The sequence below is a fragment of the Sus scrofa genome, chromosome 10 (assembly GCF_000003025.6).
Source record: "Sus scrofa isolate TJ Tabasco breed Duroc chromosome 10, Sscrofa11.1, whole genome shotgun sequence".
In the NCBI taxonomy this organism is placed as follows: domain Eukaryota; kingdom Metazoa; phylum Chordata; class Mammalia; order Artiodactyla; family Suidae; genus Sus; species Sus scrofa.
The window spans coordinates 64,886,017-64,909,270 of record NC_010452.4 but is presented as its reverse complement, the minus strand read 5'-3'; the positions used below and the strand labels follow the sequence as shown (position 1 = coordinate 64,909,270).

The window sequence follows — 23,254 nt, the reverse complement described above, 5'->3', positions numbered from 1 at the left end:
TCACCTCTCCTATTGTCATTTATTTTCAGCTTTGCCCAAACGGCGGGATGGTTTCGCAGCCCTGCACCAGTCGTCCTCCTCCCGATGGCGGGGAGTGGGAGGGGGTGTTACTGAAATGTGGCAACCTTGCGACACGGCGACATCTTTTGGCGGGAGAGAGGGACGCGGGCGCGGTGGCGGTGCGATGAGGTCCTCCCGCGGACAGGGGGCGCGCGGCGGGGCGGGCGTCCTCGGCGCAGGCGCAGCGCGCCTCTCTCCCAGCCGCACACGCCGTGACCCCGCGCAGCCGCGCGGCCCGCGGACTCTGCGTAGGGGTTGGCGCCGGAGCGGTCCGGCCGTCGGGGGCTGACGCCGAGCGCTCTGCCCGCCGTCTCCGCGGCGCGTCGGCCCCGGTGCGTGGCCGCCCGGGAGCGTCGGCCGGGCGGACCGGGTAAGTGGCGCCCGGGGCAGGGGGCGAGCGCCTCCCGGGCGGCGCTGGACGCGAGGCCGCCGCTTTCGGCCGCGCCGTGAGGGCCGGGGGTCCCAGGCCGTCCCCCGGCCGCCATCCCCTCGCCTCAGGCGGCCTGGCCCCGGCCGACTCTCCGCGTCTCCCTTCGCGCCCCGCCGCCCCTTTCCCTTATTTGCCCGGGTTATCGGGCCCGGTCTCCTCTCCCGGATTCTCATTTTCCGTCTGTGTGTCCTCGTCTCTTCTGGCCCCGCGGGCGTGTTTGGGGAAAGTTGCCCGGTCCGTGACCTGGTGGGCAGGCCTGGGTCACCTGTGGCCCCGAACGCTTGCACCCCTCCCGGTTGGAGGGTGCAGAGGAAGGAAGCCGTTTCCTCCCCCGGCCGCAGAGCGGGGAATCCAGGTGTGGACATCTCTCAGAGACCCGGGTTCACCTGGCCGCGCAGGAAGACGGGACTCCGGCTCTAGCGCTGCCCTCGTCCGTGCAAAGCGGCGTTGCAGCTCTCACGTCCAATCGCCAAGCATCTTTTGAACATCTCCCTTTACCCAGACCATTTGTCAGCAACGAACAGTGGCTGCAAGATAAATAAGCCTCTGTCCTTGCAGTCTGGAAGATTGGTCTTTCGGGAAACAAGCATAAAGGCATGGGTTGATCTGAGGGACTGGAGGGGGGTCTGGAAAGGCTTCCAAGAGGGAAGGAGGCTTATAACTGAACCTTGGAGGTCTTTGGTTCGATGTGCAAGATGGGGGAACGGTTTCCTGCAGAAGAAATAAGTGCGAGAGCGGCAGAGGCCGAGCGTCTTAGCGCGTTTCGGAAACTGCAGCAAAGGCAGAGAGGCTTGAAGAGGGCAGGTCAGGTCAGGTCAAGAAGGTGGGAGAAGTCAGTAGTGGAGAGCCGTGGAAGGGATTTATTGCTAGAGGCAGGCGGATGGGTGGGAAGTAGGACCTTCTGGACGAGGGCGAAACGCAACATCCTCAAGTAGGTGAGGACTGCGTCTCCTCCAACAGAGTTTTTAAAGAGTGCGAGTCAATTTCCAGTTTTATGGGGTGAAGGACACAGACGTTTTGATTATAAAACACAAAGACATTTTGGGAGTGTAGGATATTAGTAACTTAAACTGAGGGTGTTTTCTTTTTAGAACCTTATCAAGAGATGGACGCGGTGCAGTTTAGAACAGTGAGTAGGCTGTGAGCCGGCGGGAGATGTGAGAGGTGTGGGCACTGAGGAGCTGACCCTGGGGCTCTCTGATGGCTGCGGACAGACTTTACAGAAAACAGGAATCTGGAGAACTGTCTTGCGTTTCCAAATGCAACTTTGTAAAGTGGATGTCTCTTTACCTGGCTTGTTTTTTTGTTTTGCTTTTGTTTTTGCCATTTAGAGCCACACCTGTAGCATATGGAGGTTCCCAGGCCAGGGGTCCAATTGGAGCTGCAGCTGCCGGCCTACACCACGGCCATAGCCACACCAGATTCTTAACCCACTGAACCGAGGCCAGGGATCGAATCCGCAGCCTCACGGTTGTTAGTTGGATTCCCTTCTGCCGGGCCACAGTGGGAACTCCTACCTGTCTTGTTTTAAATTACACTCGAGGAGCAGTCAGGGCTGGTACTCCTTCCCCAAGTCTTCCGTACTCGTGGATAGTGAAGGATGCTCTCTTACACACCTGAGTTACAGGTGACTCACGGACACTCCAGCCTATGTACTTGGGCAGTTATAGCGTCTATGAGAATGAATGGAAGTATTAAACTGTGACAAGGGGTCAGAGCTGGAGGTACAGGGAAACATTTAAAAATTCTTTAGGAAGTCACACATCTTACACATGAAGCGATGCCTCTTATTACCTGTCTTTTTTGTTGGCATCAGCATGCACCACCCTCGTGGCCTTTCCTGTTGCTTTGTGTCCATGTGTCTAGCACTTGGCGTGTTCTTTAGGATTCGTTTTTGATTTATGATACATGAATGTCTATTTAGTGATAAAAGGTCTTTTCTTACCATGTCCACTTGTTTAGGTGCTCAGAGCTCAAACTTTGACTCATTATTAGTTGTATGGTGAGGGGAGTTTCTCTCCCATGAATTATGGTGTAAAACTTACGGTGCTTCTATGGGCAAAGACAGAACAGGCCTTACCTTTAAAGGGCTGATGATATAGTGAGAGACACGTGTTCAGGGACAGTTGCTTTTACGTGGGGGGTTGTCACAGAGGCTTCAGAGACGCACTTGAAAGGTGAGTGAGTGGAATGCTTCTGAGAAGATGTCTGTATTCTTTTTCTGCCAGTTGCACATGTGTAAAAAATACTTTGCCAGCTTAGGTAGAATCTTGAAAAATCCTCATTCTTCTGGCAGAACCATGTTTACCGTGTTTCTTTTTAAGGGGAAAAAAAGCATACCTGGAGGGGTTTTTGTTGTTGTTGTTGTTTTTGGGTGCACCTGCAGCATGTTGACGTTTCTGGATCCGGGATTGAACCTGCACTGCAGTTGTGACCGGCGCCACAGTTGTGGCCATGCTGGATCCTGAACCCGCTGTGCCACACAGAGACTTCCTGGAAGATGTGTTAACCGAAGAATGGTGTTTAGAAGTAAATAGTTAGAAGGTTTCTTAAAGACATTATACAAATCAGCTGTTGGTATTTGATCCTAACTTCTTAAAGTATATCAAATGTTAGAAAGTGCTGGATTTTTATTACCTGGCACCAGACTTCATGAAATAAATGCTATATTATCTGAAAGCCGTCACAGCATTAATTAATTTCAGGCCTAACGGCCTTGTCTGTGCACCTGTTACATTTCAGTGTTTGCGCTGGAGTGAGTTGTGTATGATATATTTACATGTGCTTAAGGCAGCTGAATTAAAGATATACCCACCTTCTAAGGAATTGATGCAATAAAGCTTTGTAAATAAAGTTATACAAAAGGAGGGAAGCAAGGAATTAACAGAGCGGGGCTCAAGTTGCTCACCCCTGGGCCGGGGGGATCACTTGAACGGGTTGGGGGCCCTGGGGGTTGAGTGGCTTCTTATCCAGACCATGTCTCTTCTTTTGGGTGGTGAGTCCTCTGCTTGTAGTGTCGTGGTAATTACTTAAAGCAGGTCGTAAGTGTGCAGTAACGAGGGTGCCGTTGCTGTGATTAATCCAGTTCTGTGAATTTGAAGATAAATGAAGAGGAGAAAAGTGAGGAAAGCACTTCTGCGTTTACTGTGATGCGGAGATCTGATTAATAAGCCCCGGGTTACACAAAAGCCAGCGGATGCTGCTAGGGTGACGTCAGTTTCGCGTGTTTAAGGTGTGTTTTTAAAGCGTTTGAGAACGGGAACGGGGAACTTTAAGTGACCCGAAGGTACAGCTGTATAATAACTTCCAAAGCTTGCGGAGCGCGGCAGGTCCCGTGGAATTGTTGACGGGTGAGCTTCCGAGTGCAGTGGAGCTAGAGGAAGTATGGTCTCGTGGACTCTTGTCACTGGATCTGGGTTGTCGTGGCGTTTATGATGGCCTGGATTAAAACGGTGGCTTCTGGGGTGGACCTGGGGCGTTCCCTGTGGAACCTGGAAGACGGGGTGGGATGTCAGCCGTGCTTAGTTAGGTCACGGCTGCACTCGGCGCGCTCGTTCTTGACGTAGCCTCAGTGGCTCCCGCGTGGCTCGCGCTTAGAGCTCACAAGACCCGGTTTGTTCGGCACTGAAGGCAAACCGAGGGCACTCCCTGCGGGACACACTCTAGGGGATTGTTGGCACTGTTGTCAGCCGAGCGGGTGGGCTGTCACCCGGGCCTGGAGGAGGAGGCCGCGTAGGCCTGGCGCTGGTGCAGGTGAGTTATGGGGCCGCCGAGGGCTCTGCTGCTCCTCGCCTCCTCCTGTGCTGCCGCGGGCCTTTCATGTCCAAGTCTCAGCTCAGGGCTTTTAGCAGCCTGAGGGTTCAGACATCCGGGAAGGGGGAAGACTGAACGGTGCTGGCGCGCGGGCAGAGAGCTGCGCGGAGGGAGTGGGTCACCGCTGCTCCTTCGGCCCCGGGGCGCCTTAGAGAATGGAGAAGCTTTGCCCAGGGTCAGACAGTACGACCCGGGAAATTAAATGTTTCCCTTCTTGACTCTGTGACCTTCCCTCCCCGAGACACACACGAGCACAGGAGTTGTGTGGCATGATTTCAGTGCAGGATGCGGTCCGAGCCTGGGAACTGACAGATTTTTGGAATGTGTCTGTGGTCAGAAACTACCTGGGTTAAGAATGTCTGCAATTTAGAGATTTCAGTCAAAGTTTTCTTCTCTTTCCATCTGCAAGGAAGAGATTGATTTCTTTTTTTTTTTTTTTGCTATTTCTTGGGCCGCTCCCGCGGCATATGGAGGTTCCCAGGCTAGGGGTCTAATCGGAGCTGTAGCCACCAGCCTACACCACAGCCACAGCAACGCAGGATCCGAGCCGCGTCTGCAACCTACACCACAGCTCACAGCAACGCCGGATCCGCAACCCACTGAGCAAGGGCAGGGACCGAACCTGCAACCTCATGGTTCCTAGTCGGATTTGTTAACCACTGCGCCACGACGGGAACTCCTGATTTCTTATTTTGAGAAGTGGGACAGGTGGTTTCGAATGTCAAGGTTTTTAAGGGTGGCAGAGAGATTTACCGGCACAAGCTGTGTTCTGACCAGCTCTGACCTGGGCGGATTTATCTCCAGGGTCCCTGGTTCCCCTTCTGGGTGCCCTCGGCTTTCGTGGTCCTGAGCCTCTGTAGCAGGTGCTGCTCTTCGCCCACTTCAGTGGGACGAGGCTTCCTAAGTGCCGGCTCTCGTCCTTCTGATGTCGTTGTCCTCTTGTTCCTCTGTCTGCTGGGGTGGCAGGTATTGGTCGCTCACATGTAGGTTGTTGGCTGTCTCTTTGTAGTCACCGCCATCGAAGACTAAGATTCTTCTTGGTGGATACAAGGAGGTCTGGGTGTTAAAATGATCTAACCCTGGGGACTGGCCTGGTGGCCTGGTGGTTGGGATTCAGTGTTTTCACTGCCGTGGCCTGGGGTCAGTCCCTAGTCTGGGAACTGAGATCCCACATCAAGCTGCTGCATGCAGCAGCCAAAACTTTTTTTTAAGAAAGAAGAAATCTAACTCGCTTCCGTCACATCTGTGAGATCATTCCGTTTTTTTTTTTTTTTTTTTTTTTTTTTTTTTAAGCGTATATTTAAATTTTTCTCTTTTTTTTTTCTTTTTCCCTTTTCTAGGGCCGCTCCTGTGGCATGTGGAGGTTCCCAGGCTAGGGGTGGAATCAGAGCTGTAGCCACTGGCCTACACCAGAGCCACAGCAACGTGGGATCTGAGCCGTGTCTGCGACCTACACCACAGCCCACGGCAACGCCAGATCCTTCACCCACTGAGCAAGGGCAGGGATCGAACCCCCAACCTCATGGTTCCTAGTCGGATTTGTTAACCACCGCGCCACGACAGGAACTCCTAAATTTTTCTTTAATAAAAGGGTAGCCTCCTCCCCAAAGGGAATTTTGTTTTTCGTTTTTGGGTTTTTTTTTTTTTTTTTTTTTTTTTTTTTTTTGCTTTTTAGGGCATGTGGAGGTTCCCCGGCAAGGGGTCTAATCAGAGTTACAGCTACCAGCCTCCACCACAGCCACATCAGATCTGAGCCATGTCTGTGACCTACACCACTGATCACGGCAATGCCGGATCCTTAACTCACTGAGCGAGGCCAGGGATCAACCCTGCATCCTCATGCTTCCTAGTTGTATTCGTTTCTGCTGTGCCACTACGGTAACTCCGGATTTGCTGTTTTTGTAAGGCTTCTACTTTCTGCTGTTGACACAGCTAGAACTTTTAAGAAATTGGGTATATGGGATTACTAATGCCTGAATCTAGAACTTCCGTCTTTCCTAAGTCTGTGCTATAGAACAGAACAATTGCACTCATGAATTACTTGATTGCAAGACCGTATACATAGGACAGTCCGTTCTTAAGGGTTTTTTAAAATAATACCTGGGTGTAACTTTGTGTATTAGCAGGGATGTTGCTTGGTGAAGCCCAGTGTCTTGGCCTCTGTCCCTGAATGTTCCTGGACCTGGTGATCTTGTCACCTACCTCCTACCTCTCAAATTCCATGGTGCTGCATCGTGTCGTCGCGGAGTGACTGGAACTCTTTCCCCTTGAGCAGCCTTCTGAAAACCCGACCCCCTTGTCTTCCAGCATCAAGCTGAGACCATGTCCCTGTACGATGACCTGGGGGTGGAGACCAGCGACTCAAAGACGGAAGGCTGGTCCAAGAACTTCAAGCTCCTGCAGTCGCAGCTGCAGGTGAAGAAGGCAGCCCTCACGCAGGCCAAGGTAGGAGCGGCCCCGCGCGGGAGCAGGGTTGACAGGAGCGGGCTCAGCCGCCTCCTCCACCTCTCTCCCGACCTCGAGGCCCAGACATTCGGCAGGAGGAGGACGTGAGGTGGTTTCGTCGCTCTGCCTCCTGGGCACAGAACTGCTGCGGGGAGTCCCAGCGGAGAAAAGCAGTGCTCTTGGTTTCTAGTTCTCAGACTTGTGTGCGTCAGAGATTGAGAATTTGCTTAAAATGCTATGTAATGCCTTCACGGCTCAGCGGTAATGAACCTCACTAGGAACCATGATGACGCAGGTTCGAATCCTGGCCTCGCTCAGTGGGCGAAGGATCCCGAATTGCCGTGAGCTGTGGTGTAAGTCGCAGACGTGGCTTGGATCCTGCGTTGCTGTGGCTGTGGTGTAGGCCGGCAGCCGCAACTCCTATCCAGCCCCTAGCCTGGAAACCTCCATATGCCAAGGGTGCAGCCCTACAAAGCTTAAAAAAAAAAAAGGCTGTGTAATACCTGTTACTCTGGTAAATATGGGTTCTGGTTGGGGCTTGGGGAGCCTGCATTTTTAGGGAGCAGCCTGCTGTTTGTTGTAGGTGGTTCGGAAGCAGCACTTTGGGACCGAAGCTGTGGTAATTCCCGAGCTGTCATAATGTGTGTGTGTTACCACGCGGCTCAGGTTGGTTACGAGTGTGTCAAGGTTCACAGTCTGGGGTAATGGCTTTGTTTCTGTTGTGTCCTGATGGGGGTTGGCACCATCCTCGAAATCGTTCACCACGTAAAACATTAAGGACAGTGGTCTGCTGGATGTTTGATACTAAGATGTTGCTAATAAAAAGCGTAGGAGGAGTTCCCATCGTGGCACAGCGGGAACGAATCCGACTAAGAACCATGAGGCTGTGGGTTACCCCTGGCCTCGCTCGGTGGGTGAAGGATCCGGCGTTGCTGTGAGCTGTGGTGTAGCTCAGCTGTAGCTCCGATTTGACCCCTAGCCTGGGAACTTCCATATGTTGCAGGTTTGGCCCTGAAAAGAAAAAAAGAAAAAAACCCAAGGAATGAGAGCGGTGTTGGGGTTGGCTCATTGTTGCGGAGCGTGCACCTCCGGTAGAAGCTCTACCCCCCAAGTGCCGCAGCTATGTGTCCTAAGGGGGGAAAAAGCCTTGCTCTTCCTGTGTGTAAAGCAGAGCTACCCGTAAAGGACCTGAGCAAGTCGGCGTGTGTGTGGTGTTACAGTTTCAGGGTTGGGGGAAAAATGTATGCAAAGCTTCCTTAAAGGAGGAGGCAGTGACGAAAAAAGGAGTTGACCCAAACTGCTTCACAGATAACATGTTGAAATATTTACTGATGAAGTGGTATAATTTCTGAGATTTCCCGTAAATGCCCCAGTCTAGGGCAGGGAGGTAGGGATGTACGTGGAATAAAATCCGCTGTGAGTGGATAGCTGCTGGAGTCGGGTGGAGACCTGCGACTTCATTAACTGTTCTCCTTGATTTAATGTTTGAAAATTTCCAAAATACATTTTTTTTTCAAGTTCGCTTTTTTTTTCTCCTCAGTGCCAACATCGTTAATGTTGAATGGCTTACGTTTGATGCCTTGGGTATTGGAAAAGGTTTTCAGGATTGGGATACACCGAGTAGCACTGACTTTAAATTTGTCTTGTTGGTTCTGTTGATCAGGGTTTTACCTTTTTATATATCATTATCAGATTTAAATGTTTCAATACCAGTACTACCTCATTTTCAAGAGATACAGTTTTGTCTTTTTAAGACAAACCTTCATTCCATGTGAAAGGAAGATTGTCCTATTTGTTTGTTTGTTTTTTAAATGGCACACCTGCAGCATGTGGAAGTTCCTGGGCTGGGGACTGCATCCGAGCTGCAGCTGCAGCAATACCGGATGCTTTAACCCACTGCGCCAGGCCGCAGATCGCCAGGCCGCAGGCCGAACCTGTGCCTCCGAGGTAACCCGAGCCCCACCACAGTCAGGTTCTTAACCTGCTGTGCTACAGCGAGAACTCTTAACAAGTCTTATTTTTCATTTTAATTTTTTTAAGTTAATTTAAATCTTTGAAAGTTTCGCGTACTTTTTGTTTTGCATGTAAGGTATGTAAATACAGCTTTATATTCTAATGCTAATACCATTTTGTGCATTTTATTCTTGAAGGACTCATCTTCTCTCCTTTGTGTGTGTGTGTCTTTTTTGTCTTTTTAGGGCTGCACCCGTGGCCTAGGGAGGTGCCCAGGCTAGGGGTCTAATTGGAGCTGCAGCTGCCGGCCTACACCCCAGCCACAGCAACTCCAGATCAGAGACATGTCTTCGACCTACACCACAGCTCATGGCAACGTCGGATCCTTAACCCACTGAGCAAGGCCAGGGGTCAAACCTGCAACCTCATGGTTCCTAGTCGGATTCATTTCTGCTGTGCCACAATGGGAACTCCCTCATCTTCTCTTTTGTAAAGTGACTGGCTTCAAGGAACAGTGCTGTTCTGTTATGAAGTATCATAACACAAACTCAGTTAGACTAAAAGTGGGCATAATTATACAAGTGTATGCCCACGATATAAAAGCATGCCCGTGTCTTCTGAAGGATCCACGCTAGCTAGAGTGAAAGGTGCTGTGACACGTTTGCTCTCCTCGGGTCCAAGGGGAAATCAAGTGAAGGGCTTTGTTCCTGCAGTATTTCATACGCATATTTAAATAAAAGTGATCAGGCTTTCTGTAAACTTTTTACAAAAATGGAGGAAATTTACCTTGTTAAAAAAAAAAGGCAGGAATTCCCTTCATGGCTCAGCAGCTAATGAACCTGACTAGGATCCATGAGGATGCAGGTTTGATCCCTGGCCTCACTCAGTGGGTTAAGGATCCCCCATTGCTGTGGCTATGGTGTAGGCTGGCAGCTGTAGCTCTGATTCAACCTAGCCTGGGAATTTAATATGCCACAGGTACAGCCCTGAAACAGCAAAAAAAAAAAAAAAAAAAAAAAAAAGTCTAAAGAAACCAGTATATGGTTATTTTAATAACTGAATTAGAAACTAGTTATTTTAAGATTGTTTTTCTCATATCTGAAACATTTGTTACAGAGGGAACCCCTCCCAAAAAAATCTTTGTTACAAATAGAATGGATTTTAATGGGAAGCCTCAAGTACACTTTTCTTGTTTTTCATTGATTTTAGAGCCAGAGGACAAAACAGAGCACAGTCCTTGCCCCGGTCATCGATCTGAAGCGGGGCGGCTCCTCGGACGAGCGCCAGGTAGTGGACACCCCGCCGCACGTGGCCGCCGGCCTCAAGGTAACTGCGCTCGCGCCTGGCACTTGGCAGTTGGGCTCATTTTCAGCTTACTTTTGTCTTTTGTTTTACTAAGTTGGAAACATTGATATGTTTAAAATAAAATTGTTAATAGAAAAATCAGAAATTGGAGACATGCCAAGAGAAAAACACAGGACTTCAGTCCTACCCCGCACATTTAAAAGCTTCGTGTTCTGGAGTAGCTTTCCGTGCTCGGCCTCCCCCCGCCGCTCCCTGACTGGCTTTCTCCCTCGACGTGTCGTGACTTCGGTCTGGGTCCGAAAGCGCAGGACCACATGCGCGTGTGAGTGGCGGCCCTGCATCCCCTGTGCGGGTGAACCCGATTCCGTTTGCTAGTGACGGACACACAGGTCATTTCTAATTTTTGTTCTTAGGAGGAATTTTAGTGCTCGTTGTTTTATTGTGGGTTAAAATTGAGAATTTTAAAAAATAGTTCTACCACCCCAGGCTTCATTATCCCAGTGATTTCACGTAGGTTTCAAAACAAGAAGCAGATGTGGTCAGCTCCAAAAATGGGGTAGCGAGGATGAGAAGGATACGGAAAAGGGTAACTCGGAATCATAGTTAAAACTGTACAGAGTGGAGGACAAGTGGATCCAACACAGACTGTGGTTAAAATTACACCTGCGCGGGAGTCCCGTCAGGGCGCAGCGGAAACGGCTCTGACTAGCATCCATGAGGATGTGAGTTCAGTCCCTGGTCTCATTCAGTGGGTTAAGGATCTGGCGTTGCTGTGGCTGTGGTGTAGGTCACAGATGTGGCTGGGATCTGGCGTTGCTGTGGCTGTGGTGTAGGCCAGCAGCTGTAGCTCTGATTTGACCCCTAGCCTGGGAACCTCCATATGCCGCCGGTGTGGCCCTAAAAAAAAATAAAATTACACCCACCCTATGATATACTTTTAGCCTTCCCCAGATGGCGTTCACATAATATGAAGAATAATAAATAATAAAGAGCAGCATGCAGACACATTGCTTAATGAAAAATGACTGAATGGCTAATAATAGATAGAATATTCTATTATTGCTGTTTGTCAGCAAGGTTCTCGTCCCAGCCCACCCCCACCCCCAGGCACGCTGAGACAGTCCCTGCCACGTGCCCCTCCTTCTTTATTTAGTGTGTCCTCACAGTGTGGACTGTTCTGGGTTGGAATCCGCCTGCCCCCCACCTTGCTCTGGTTCCGTGCCCGGCGGGGCCTCTGGTTTCTTGGCCGGAGGACCTGGTGCTGCTCCTGCAGCTGACAGTCGTCAGGAGGGAGAGGCACCCCCAGGGGAAGGTTTTTGAGGATTCTGTCTTTTAACATTTCCCCCACCTCATTCTTTCTTGCTTTATCTAGTTCAAGACTGGTTGGTCATCTTCTCTTGCTGAGTACTGGTTCTAGAACCTGTCACATGACGCCCCCTCCCCGTTAATCAGTGAGCATTTTCCTTCCTGTTAGGTAGTTTCCATAACCAGTTTCCAGCTGTGAAGCAGTCCCATCAGGTGAGGGTGTGCTGCTTGGCCCAGGTATTCTGGTTATAGCGCCGTCTGGATCTGCCTTCCTGTGTCACCGCAAGTAACACTAAGGAACACCTCTGCAGGGAGCCTTCTGTGCGCTTTATGTTGTCTTCTTCAGATGCACGTCCTGAGGTGGCAGGAGGCGATGAGTCACTTCTACGGCCAGTTTGTTGCAGTGCCAGCTTGTTCCCAGCGCGTGGTCTCCGTAAACGGTGTCTCCTGCAGTGCATGGGCTGGGGCCTCTCCCACCCTCCCCAGCATTCGGGTTTTAGGCAAGCTGCTCCATCGCTGGAGCAGAGAATGCTGGTGCATCGTTGAACTTAGTAGCAGGTTTATACAGCGAAAGTTGTCAGCTGTCAGATTTTGACATGACAGAATTGACCTTCATGCTGACAGTTTGTCGTTCCATGTTGTTTTGTTTTTTCAAAACAGTTGGATTGGATTAGTCATTTTTATTTATTTATTTTATTATTATTTATTTTTTTTTGGCCGTGCCCATGGCATGTGACAGTTCCTGGAGCAGGGATCGAACCCCAGCCACAGCAGTGACAACACCAAATCCCCAACTCTGCTAGGCCACCAGGAAACTCCCATGCTGACAGTCCGTTCTGAGTTGGAAGCTTTGTGATGGCAACGTTACGTAAATCGGGTGGCTGATGGTTTAGCCTCTCCTGTCCTAAAACTGAAAGGAAATCTTGTTCCTTTGTGGGTTGTTTTTTAAATAAGAACCTACTTCTATTTATTTATTTATTTTTTGTATAGTTGGTTTACAAAGTTGTGATGATTTCTGCTGTACAACAGAGTGATTCAGTTATACACACAACATACCCGTTCTTTTTCAGATTCTTTTCCCGTATGAGTAATCACAGAATGTTAAGTCGAGTTCCTTGTCTTTCATAGGATTACAGATTTATTTGAGAGCCCTGTGGTAAACAGATTTGTGTAAATTTTCCAGAGATCAGGCCTGGGACAGGATTATAGTTATTTTTTAAACTTCTTTTACTCACCAGGTCAAAGTGTTATTGTAATTTTGTAATTGGAAGGAAACCATGAAGTATTTGTTTACAGGGAGAAACGTCAAACTGAACCGTGCAGCCCAGGAATTGTTAGGTTTAGATCTGTTGCCTTTAAACATAAGCTCCCGTTGTCACATCAGTTTCGTGTTCAAATACCAATTACATTTTATGAACACCCTGCCTGCCCTGGGCAGAGGAAGCAGACCGGGCGCTCAGGGATGCCAGCCTGGGCTTGTCCAGGGCCTTGGCGGAGACCAGTGGAGGCATCTTATTTTCGCAGAGTGAGGCGGAGTCGTGCTCAGAAAACGAACAGGAGAGCGTGCGGCCGTGTAGGAAGGCGAGGCCTCGTGTGGGTAGGCCAGGGCCGACGAGAGCCGCTGGGATGGAGGCTGCCAGCCTGGGGCCAGGCCCGCTTCTGTAGGCTGGGCCCTGTCCGCCACTGGCTTCTCTGATTTCCCGAAGGCTACTACCTCTTTCTCAACTAGCAGCCCAGTTTCTAGGTGTGTAGAAGGGAAGCGGGGCTGTCATCGGGCTGGTCCTAGTGGGCCTTGGAGAAAGGGGTGATGATGTGCAGAGAGCCCCCCACCTGGCGGACTTGGGGTCTGCCCAGCCCGCCTGCGAGGGGATACAGGCCAGAGGAGGGCACGATGCCCGAGGGGATGCTCTGTGCTTTTTTAAAGTCTTGACGTGTCACGTCTCCATGTGATCAGAGTCTGACGTTTTTCCAAGAGGTGACCACAGGCATGGTTGTATTCTTGAGTGGTTTTGTTGTTTTCTTTCCATGGATGTACATAACAAGAGAAGCGTGCAGTGTTCGCTAAAAGCAAATGCCAGTGTTGGGGTGGCAGCTCCTCGAGGACCCCTGGGGAACTGGTGCAGGTGTTGGTGGACCGAATCCTGACCTGGGCGGGTTCCTTGCCGTCTTCTGCTCCTGAGCTAGATGTGCAGCCCCGTCAGGTCACCGAACCTCCTCTGGCGTCTGGTCCCTCCTCGGGACGACGGGCAGACAGGCTCCTCAGGGCCCCTCGGACCCTCCCGTTCCTCGACCGGAATCTTTGAGTAAGATTCCAGGACGGAGGCCGGTGCTCACTCTGGCCTTTTCCCTTCCTCAGGACCCTGTTCCCAGTGGCTTTTCCGCAGGAGAAGTTCTGATCCCCTTGGCCGACGAGTATGACCCCATGTTTCCTAACGATTACGAGAAGGTGGTGAAGCGGCAGCGAGAGGAGCGGCAGCGACAGCGGGAGCTGGAGAGACAGAAGGAGATAGAAGAGAGAGAGAAGTAAGGCTCCGTGTGGACGTGGGTGTTCTTTGTTCGAAATACCGTGACCCATCTGAGCAGGCAGCGGGAGGGCGGGGGCTGGCTGTGTACATCCCGGCGTGAAGACAGAATCGGAGCCACTTTCAGGCACAGATGCAGGATCATTTGGGTGTGTTCTTAAAACAGTAACTTAGGGAGTTCCCGTCGTGGCGCAGTGGTTAACAAATCCGACTAGGAACCATGAGGTCGCGGGTTCGATCCCTGCCCTTGCTCAGGGGGTTTAAAGCTCTGGTGTTGCCGTGAGCTGTGTTGTAGGTCACAGATGAGGCTCGGATCCCGCATTGCTGTGGCTCTGGCGTAGGCCGGTGGCTACAGCTCCAATTCGACCCCTAGCCTGGGAACCTCCATATGCCGTGGGAGCAGCCCCAAAGAAATAGCAAAAAGACAAAAAAACAAACTAACTTAGAAACTCGCTGTTGAATAATAGTTTTTTGCTTATGCTGTGAGTCTGCTAGAATCCTAACTCTTTAAAATACTAAAAATGTTACTCTTTTACTGATTTTTCTTAACTGTTAGCTCTCTTGGTATGCTTTAAAAGTGAGAGAGGGAAATATCAAAGAAATTTTTTTCTTTTCTCTCTCTCTCTCTTTTTTGTCTTTTTAGGGCATATGGAGGTTCCCAGGCTAGGGGTCCAGTTGTAGTGGTAGCAGCCCTGGCCTACACCACTGCCACAGCAACGCGGGATCCAAACCTCATCTGTGACCTACACCACAGCTCACGGCAACACCGGATCCTTAGCCCACTGATCCTTAACCCAGGGATCGAACCTGCATCCTCATGGATGCCAGTCGGGTTCGTTGAGTGCTGAGCCACACTGGGAACTCCAAGGAAATGTTTTTCCTGCTGCTGTGCTTGTACTTATCAGATTTGCTCCATCTATCTTCTGGATTGTTCTCCTCATACTTTTGCTACTTTGGTCTTCAGCCAGCTCTTGGCACGTGCGCATGCACACGCACACGCACACACACACACACCCCAACCCTTTAGTGTGGGGGGTACGGTCTCGTGACTTCCTTGGGTTTGTGTCTCTAAATTGGCTCCTCTGTGATGAGTGTTGCTTCCTTTGTTGTCACAGGAGGCGTAAGGACAGACATGAGGCCAGTGGCTTTTCACGGCGGCCGGATCCAGATTCGGACGAAGATGAAGACTACGAGCGAGAGAGGAGGAAGCGAAGTAGGATGGGAGCGCGCGGCCGGGGCGCTTTAGCTGCGGGCTCTCCCTCTGGCCTTTCACGTTCGGTTCGATAAGTCGTTGAGTTGGCGCTGACTTGGGGGATCTTCTGCGGATCCCCGCAACCCATGTGAGCGTCGGAGCTCTAACACCCGCCGTGTCTGAGCCACGTCCTTGGTGCCACGGGGTCGCTGGGCCCCGACCCTTCTCGAGCGTGCCCTGTCCAACGCTGGGATTTCCTGGGTTTAGTCGCCCACTGGTTGACGGCGATTTGCTTGAGAATTTCAGATCTGCGCTCTGGGCCGCCCAGCATGGTTCTCAGCACGATTTAGGTTGTGTCCTTTACCCCACACGGCCCGGGGGCGGCTCCACGATTCCTTCTCGCCTGGAAAGGGGAAGCAGTGAGGCCTGCTTCACCAAGTTTAATCCTGGATTCCAGTTCTGAGTCCCTGGGCTTTGGTGAGAGGGGCGGAGCCACGTCCCTCCATCCTTCCTCCTCGGGGGGAGGTGTGACGCAGCAGGCAGCAATGTCACATCCTTGAGACTCTGACTCTGAAGCGCTCTCCCGCCTTTGATCAGCGGAATTTATGTTTTTGCAGGTATGGGCGGCGCTGCCATCGCCCCCCCCACGTCTCTTGTGGAGAAGGACAAAGAGCGTACGTACCTCTCTCTCCCCTCCTTCTGTCCAGACGCGCATCTGCAACCCGCGCATCTGCAGCCCAGTCGGGGGACGTCCTGGCCGCGGCCAGCTGGGCTTCCCGAGGGCAGGGCAGTGGCCGGAACCGTCCCGCTCCAGCCCTCGGCCTGGTCCTCCCTTCCACCCCTTCTGCCTTCGCCAGTTTATGTGCCAGTCTCTGAGGCGTGGGTTCTTCTACAGGGGGATGCCTTTTTGGTTTGTTTCTAAAAACAACTTGTTTTGTTTTCTCCGATATTTCACATTCGGGGTTAGGTTAAAACAGCTCAGTTTAGAATTTTTGTGCCCAGTAATTTACAGGCTGTTAAGCACGTGACCCTCCACAAGGTGGCAGCACTTTCCTGGGTCGGATGTTTTGGTGCCCGGGTTGTGTGCGTTCACTCAGGTCGCCCAAACCGCCTTCTCCCGGTTCTCCCTCTAGAATTCGGGGTTGGAATTGGCCCTGACAGATCATCTGGGCTGGACCCCACGCAGACCTCCCTAGAAAACATCCTCCCTGGTGCTTTCCACCACTGTGGCCCTGTGCGCGTCACGTCTGTTTATAAAGAAGGGAGGTCGGGGAATGTCAGGTGCCTTTTGTGTGGAAACACCCGACGACCATAAAGCCAGCCCAGCTGAAACCTGTCTCAGAGTGCGGCCCCCACATCCGGGTCTCTGGGAAGCTGCCTGTTGAGTCTGCCACCCCCACCTCGGAGACCGTTCGTGCTGCCAGGCTCACGTGGGTGTGAGACTCGCGAGACTGTAGGACAGGTGCACAGGATGTCGTGGGAGCCGCAGGGGTTGATGGCGTCTGCTGGAGCCTGCAGAAGACTCAAGTGCAGCTCAGAACTGTTTTGTAGCGTGTTGATAAACTGGCTTTGTTTTCCTCCAGCAGTGCCCCGAGACTTCCCGTACGAAGAGGACTCCAGACCCCGTTCACAGTCTTCCAAAGCTGCTATCCCTCCCCCGGTGTACGAGGAACAGGACAGACCCAGATCCCCGACCGGCCCGGGCAACTCCTTCCTCGCCAACATGGGGTAACCGTGCAGCTGCAGGGAGGCCTTGGCCCTTTGGGTAGATGAGTGAGTCTGGAGGTGAGGGTGTCCGGGGTGGGGGGCGTGGGGTGTGCGTCACACCGCCTCCCCCAGGAGGAGCAGTGCTCCCGGCACAGGCGGGTGTCCGGCAGGACACGCCTCTGTTCTGTGCGAAACGCGAGGCCTTCTCATGGGAGTTTGAGTGATTTAGACGCTGGACACTGTGTTCTCCAGGTAGGAGCCATTTCCGGTCACTGCTGATACTGAGTTTTGTAACATGAATGAGCAAATAAAGTAGCTCCTGAGAATTAGAGTTAACTTACGCTGTGTCCACAGGGTGGATGAGATCTGTTTTTTTCTTTTCCTTGATAAAATGACCTTTACTTTAAAATCATGGTTCCGAACCTTTGGTCTAAAAGCTCTTAGTCATTCTAATGATAATTAGAAATTTGTTTGCCAGCATATGAAAATAGTTTTAATGTTTATTTTCAGGTGGGGCTTTGGGATTTTTTTTTTTAAGCCTCACTGGATTTGGCATGCATTTTGGTTCAGAGGGTGTTTTATGTTTAGTCTGTTTCTCTCGTGCTGTGCGGGGCTATGAAATGAAGCAGTGTTGCATTGCACTGAGGCCTTTGTCCTGTGTTCTCTGGAAGGACACTGCCTATGGCACAAGTGCTGGACTGTTGTCGTCACACGCTGTGTGCGTGGGCACGGTGCTTAGTGCCCTCGTCCACGGGCCAGTCAGAATTGCAGAGATGCCTGGGGTTTGCACCCTGCCAGAGGATTTGAGTCTCTCTCTCTCTCTCTCTTTTTTTTTTTTTTTTTTTAAGGGCCGCACCCGCGGTTTATGGAGGGTCCCAGGTTAGGGGTCAAATGGGAGCTACAGCTGCTGGCCTACGCCACAGCCACAACAATGCTGGATCCTTAACTGGCTGAGCAAGGCTAGGGATTGAACCCGCGTCCTCATGGATGCTGGTCAGATTCATTTCCGCCGAGCCACGATGAGAACTCCTAGACGTGGTAGATCTTCATCCGTAAGGAAGGTGCAGTGTAGGACAGTCCAGCAGTTTTCGGTCTTTCCAGCCCTAGGACAGCTTGTTCAGATGAAATGTTTGAGGAAATTACATACGTGAAATGCTGTAGGTACAGTGGCGGGTTGAAGCAGGGCTCTGTGCTTCAAGCCCTCAGGAGTAGTGGTCTCTGGGGGCACCCGTGAGACCCCTGAGGCCCCTCGCGGTGCAGGGGGAAAAGACTGGACAGGGCAGTGGACGGGAGTTCAGAGTGGCGGGCCCCTGTCGGTTTCCCCGTGGACGTTGTCGGGGGTCTTGCTGGGCTCATCGCCCCTTGGGTCCCGGTTTCTTTACTTCCATGTATTTAAATAGATGGTCGCTAGTGTCTTCTCACTGATGAAGTCGGTTGTTTGGAAAGTTGCAGTCATCTTCGCTCTCTGAACCATACGTAATTTTTGATGGGCTCCCTTTTAAACGACCTGGTCAGGAGCCCCGTAGCTGGGCCGAGTGGGGCACCAGGACGTCCAGTGTCCTCTCACAGGCCTTGGGATCTCCCTGGGGACCAGCGTTTCCCTCACCTCGGAGGCGGGGCGCCCCATTTCAGTGTCGGCGGCTTCGCTTTGTCCTGAACCTCCCACGGCTTCCCGGCTAATGGCTCCTTGAGAATGACATGTGACCTCATCGAAACCCTCGTGGGATGCATGCTCTCTCTTTCCTCAAGGGGGTGCTTGTGATGTAAGCCGAGATGCCAGGTCTCTCTCTCTGTCCTCGCAGTGGCACCGTAGCACATAAAATCATGCAGAAGTACGGCTTCCGGGAAGGCCAGGGCCTCGGGAAGCACGAGCAGGGGCTGAGCACGGCGCTGTCGGTGGAGAAGACCAGCAAGCGGGGAGGCAAGATCATCGTGGGCGACGCCACCGAGAAAGGTGCGCCCCCTGCAGGCCCGGCCGGCCGGTCTGCACCAGAGTCCCTGGCCCTGACGCGTCCCTGCTCTGCCTGGGCCCCGGGGAAGCCTGAGGCACGCTTCACAAACAGTTGAGGACAGGTGGTGAGATGGAAAAGGAGGACGTCTGTGCACGTGAGCAGGCCCCCAGACGACCACGTCATGCCCGCTCCCGCCAGGCAGAGCCGCGTTCCGTTGCTAGAGCCGTGGTTATGTTTTTAGGGCGAGAGGGGCAGGGCCGTGTGCAGGATGGCAGCGATTCCGTCTGCTCGCGCTCCGTCCTCCAAGGCTCCTCTGCTTTTCCCTTTGTCCCCCCCTCTCGTTCCGAGTGTGGGCGCTCGTTTTCCTGCGGGTGACTGCCGCGGGAGTAGCGTTCCTTCGCAGTCTTTGGCAGGTGATGCCCATTTCTGTCCTGTCCTCCCTGGACTGGTACAGTCTGTTCTGTAGTGCGGGCGTGTTGGGATGAGGCAGACGTGACTTAGCATTCAGGCAGCAGAACGGAGTTCGTGTTGAGTCAGCTTAGCGGAACGCCTTTACCTGCAGAGGGAAGAGACGTTTTCTGGCAGCCCCGGAAGCGGCAGCGAGCCTCTCCGGCTGGTTCCGGAAGCCAGCAGATGCCCGACCTGTGGGGGTGTTTGAAATTGGCCCGCTGGTGGCGGGCGGGCTGGGGCCTTTCGCCACTTCCAGGCCAAGGCTCACCTGGAGGCTTGTGAGCACGCTGCCCCGTCAGCCCTTTAGGAGCTGGACTCGGCGGAAATGCAGAAGTCAGGGAGTCTGGTGAAACCAGGAGTCCTGGTGAAAGTGTATGGCAAAGCAGTGATGCTTCCGCCCAGCCCAGCTGCAGTTTAGCTCAGAGACTGTGAGGCTGCTTTAGACGTGGGACCTAAACCGTGGAGGTGGCGGTTGCATTCACATTCTTCCCTGTAGCTCGGACGCGGGGCTAACCCGTCTGTGTCTGATGATGTCTTCTCACAGATGCAGCCAAGAAGTCGGACTCAAATCCACTGACTGAAATACTCAAGTGTCCTACGAAGGTGGTCCTGCTAAGGGTAAGGAGGGGAGGCCTGTCCGCCCCCCAAGAAAACGGAAACGAGGCTTTGGGGCAGGTGCCACGCGAGACTGGTTTTCACATGCCACTGCTGGGTCTCTGCCAAACACAGGGTTGAGGGCTCCAGTGAGTAATTATTCGAAAATGCTTGAAATTGGTAGAAGTTCAGCTTGGTTTATACATTTTGATGCTTGCAGAGTTGCTCACGTGGCTCTTTAGGAAGCTTACTGTATGTTTTTATTTTCTTTAAAGAAATACCAACTTTGGGGTGCTTTCGGGATGAGCGTTTTCTTTGTGTCACCTGGGTTGGGGAACACCCGCTGTCGTGAGAGGTATCTGTACGTGTCTTTCCTGTGGGAGCCAGTTCTGCTCAGGACTGGACCGTCTGTGTGTGCTTGTGTCTCTAGAACATGGTCGGCGCGGGGGAGGTCGATGAAGACCTGGAGGTGGAAACCAAGGAAGAGTGTGAGAAGTACGGCAAAGTCGGAAAATGTGTGATATTTGAAGTAAGAGGGCTTTCTTTTGATGTTTATAACCCAGACTATAAGTGACAGTCACCACACACTGTCTACGAATGGGGACAGGGTGCGGTGCCGTGCGGGACGCCTTGTCGTGCCGTCGAAGGCACTTAGAACAGTTTCAGACATAAGCGCGGGGAGGACCGCAGAGTTTAGGTGGTGAAACGTCTGGTTTTGTGACTGAGGTGTGCTCCGTGGCTCAGGGACTGGGATGTGCCTGGGTGTCATTCATTTGGCAAGTGTGTGTCTGGGGCCCCCCACAGCCCGACAGCGCGTTGAGAGCGTCGGGGATGGGGAAGCCTGTCCGTGCCCTCGGCGATGCGCTCAAGAGAAGAAACACAGACAAACGGTGACATGAGATGCTTCGTCCCCAGACTCAGAGGGACAGCAAGCGCAGGACTCGATCAGCACGGAGCAGTGTTGGATGCGAGCAGGGCCTTGAGTCGCGTGGGTGGGATTCGGGGGGAGGGCAGGGGGCCCCAGACTGGGCTCAGGCCTGCGGGAGACTGAGGACAGCCCCCCGGGGGAGCGCCTGGGGGTGGGGCTCCGCCGGAGCTGCGTCCACACAGCTGCAGCGGGGCCCTCAGCGGCCCTCAAAGCCCCACAGGAGCTCAGGCCAGGGTGAGAGACAGACTGCAGGTCCTGCGAGCGTGGTGTCCGCTCCTGCTGCAGCTTCTCCCCTGCACTGAGTCGCAGTGCGACGGCGGCATGATCACATGTCTGCGTGTCCGAGGCACGGGACCTCCAAAGGGCAGAGCCGTCCTGCTGAGCCGTGTGTTCCCAGCACTTAAGGCGGGGCCTGTCAGAGAGACGTTGGGCACGCTCTCACGAGGCATAGGGGACGGGTCCCCTTGCGATTGGACGGGTCTGTGTGTGGCGATAATTGGGGAACTTACTCTGACAAAATCACCTGTGGAAGGAAACTCAGGTTCGGTGGATTCGCAGGTGATCGCGTGACCTGTTACACGTTCCTTTCCAGATCCCGGGGGCCCCTGATGATGAGGCCGTACGCATATTTCTAGAGTTTGAGAGGGTCGAATCAGCAATTAAAGGTGAGTTGTACAGCCGACTGTGAAGAACTGAGGCGTCGAGTTTGAGTTCTTAACCCTGATGATGAAAACGTGCTCTGTGATGTCTCACAGACCCTGTCCTAACGGCGTGTCTTTCTGCTTGCCTTCTAGCTGTTGTCGATCTGAATGGGAGGTATTTTGGTGGACGGGTGGTCAAAGCATGTTTCTACAACTTGGATAAATTCAGGGTCTTGGATTTGGCAGAACAAGTTTGATTTTAAGAACTAGAGCCCACGTCATCTCCAAAGATCCTTTGATGAACTGCACGCTGAGAAGAGAAAAACGCGCCAGCCAGCCCGCACGGCTGTGGCACAGAGACTCCAGGAGGACTCTGACACTTACCTTGACTGATCCCTTTTTTATTTTGTGGAGTTTTTTAATATAGTATAAAAAATCCTTAAAAAGAAAAAAAACACACACACAAAGCAAAACAAAAAACCAATCTGTGTGCCTCTCTGGTTGTTCCCCTTTTCTTACCACTTCGGAGGTGATCACCCTTTTGCTAGGATTTCACGATACTTCTCAAGTGCTTCAGTGATACGTATTTCTTGCACTAAAAAATCTAGACAGTTTTGGGATGTGGGGTTGTTACCCTTTGCTTTTCTTTCTTTCCTTTTTTGACTCATTTTAATAAAACCTGCCAGTTACTAAACTGTAGCTTCATAAGTTCTATAATAAAGTCTCATCTTGGCATTCTGCGCAAGGTGAAAAGCTCAGCTTTCTCTAGCAGAGAAATTCTTCTGGCTCCAGTCGCAGAAACCTCTTGACGGCCTGAATGAAGGTTGAAGAATTGTGAACCTTCCCTGACCTGTTTGGATGAAGCTCTTTTCAGTTAAGCCAAGCCAGCTTATAGTTTGTGATGGACTTAGGGGTATTTGGGTGTAGAAATCATAAACATAGCATTTGTGTTCAGCGCGTCAAGCCTAGTCTTTAGACCAGATGGACAGGTTAGCTCAGCGCCTCCTAGGGACACTGAATGGGCCCAGTTCTGCTGTGGAAATGATGTTTCCTTGGGGTCACGTGTCTGCTGGCAAAATTTGCAGTAGTGTCAGTTCTCATACGTAATTTTAAGATTTATAAAATTGAGCCACGTCACCTGCCTGACTTGTACTGCCCACCGGTACGAGTCTGGAATTGTGGACGATGGTACGGTCAAGTGCAAACACTGAGCAGGACGCCAAGCAGACACCAGATAGAAATACTTGGCGCCGCGAATCCGGCGCAGGAAGTGCTTCCCGAAGGTTCGTGTCCGGTGTTGTGTTCCTCGCCTGCCCCAGCGCTGCATGTGACTTACCCGCGGCGGCACCTGCCGGTCGTGCCCCATGGTCTCGCGGTCACCGCGACCACACGAGAGCGCGCTGTGACCCTGCGGGGGAAGACGCGCTCGGCATTTCTTTGCATCCATGGACCTTGTTTGGAGACATAAGGAATATTCTGACCCTTTTTAAAAAAGGATTTTCTCATGTTTTTATTTAACATAAATAAAAGAGTAACGTTTTCTCTTGTGGTAGCATTTTACTGAGTAAAATTAAGACTCCGCTTTTGGGACAAAAGTGCATGTATTCTGTGAAATAAATTTGGATTAAAGAGTGTAAGGTGAAAGAATTCGCTAATTGGACATTTGTAGGATGTGAGAATCAACAGCCTGAGGCTTGAGCAGGGCCACCTGCGGACTGCGCCTGCTCATCAGCGAGGACGCCACTCCTGGGCTCGCAAGTGCCTAAATGTGCTCGCGCTGAGGATGTGTTACTACGGCTTCGTGTAATTTGTGTAAACCCTGATGTTTTAAAGGGTAACCCCCTTTGGTGGCTGCATTAGTATTGTTCGTGCTTTATAATAACGTCATGGTTGATGTGCATTTGGGTGGCTTTCCCCAGTATTCTCGAGCAACAAGCAGGGAAACGCAGGCGACTGC

General features: G+C 52.0%; 1 protein-coding gene across 1 annotated transcript; it reads left to right on the top strand.

The window, feature by feature from the left end:
- On the top strand, positions 265–22,838 carry RBM17 (RNA binding motif protein 17). The gene is made up of 12 exons (XM_003130822.6): positions 265–430; positions 6,611–6,748; positions 9,911–10,027; positions 13,668–13,834; positions 14,949–15,046; positions 15,643–15,699; positions 16,612–16,753; positions 18,535–18,686; positions 19,679–19,752; positions 20,159–20,257; positions 21,249–21,321; positions 21,451–22,838. The coding sequence occupies exons 2-12, from the start codon at positions 6,626–6,628 to the stop codon at positions 21,552–21,554; spliced, it is 1,206 nt and encodes a 401-aa protein (XP_003130870.3). The 5' UTR covers positions 265–430; positions 6,611–6,625; the 3' UTR covers positions 21,555–22,838.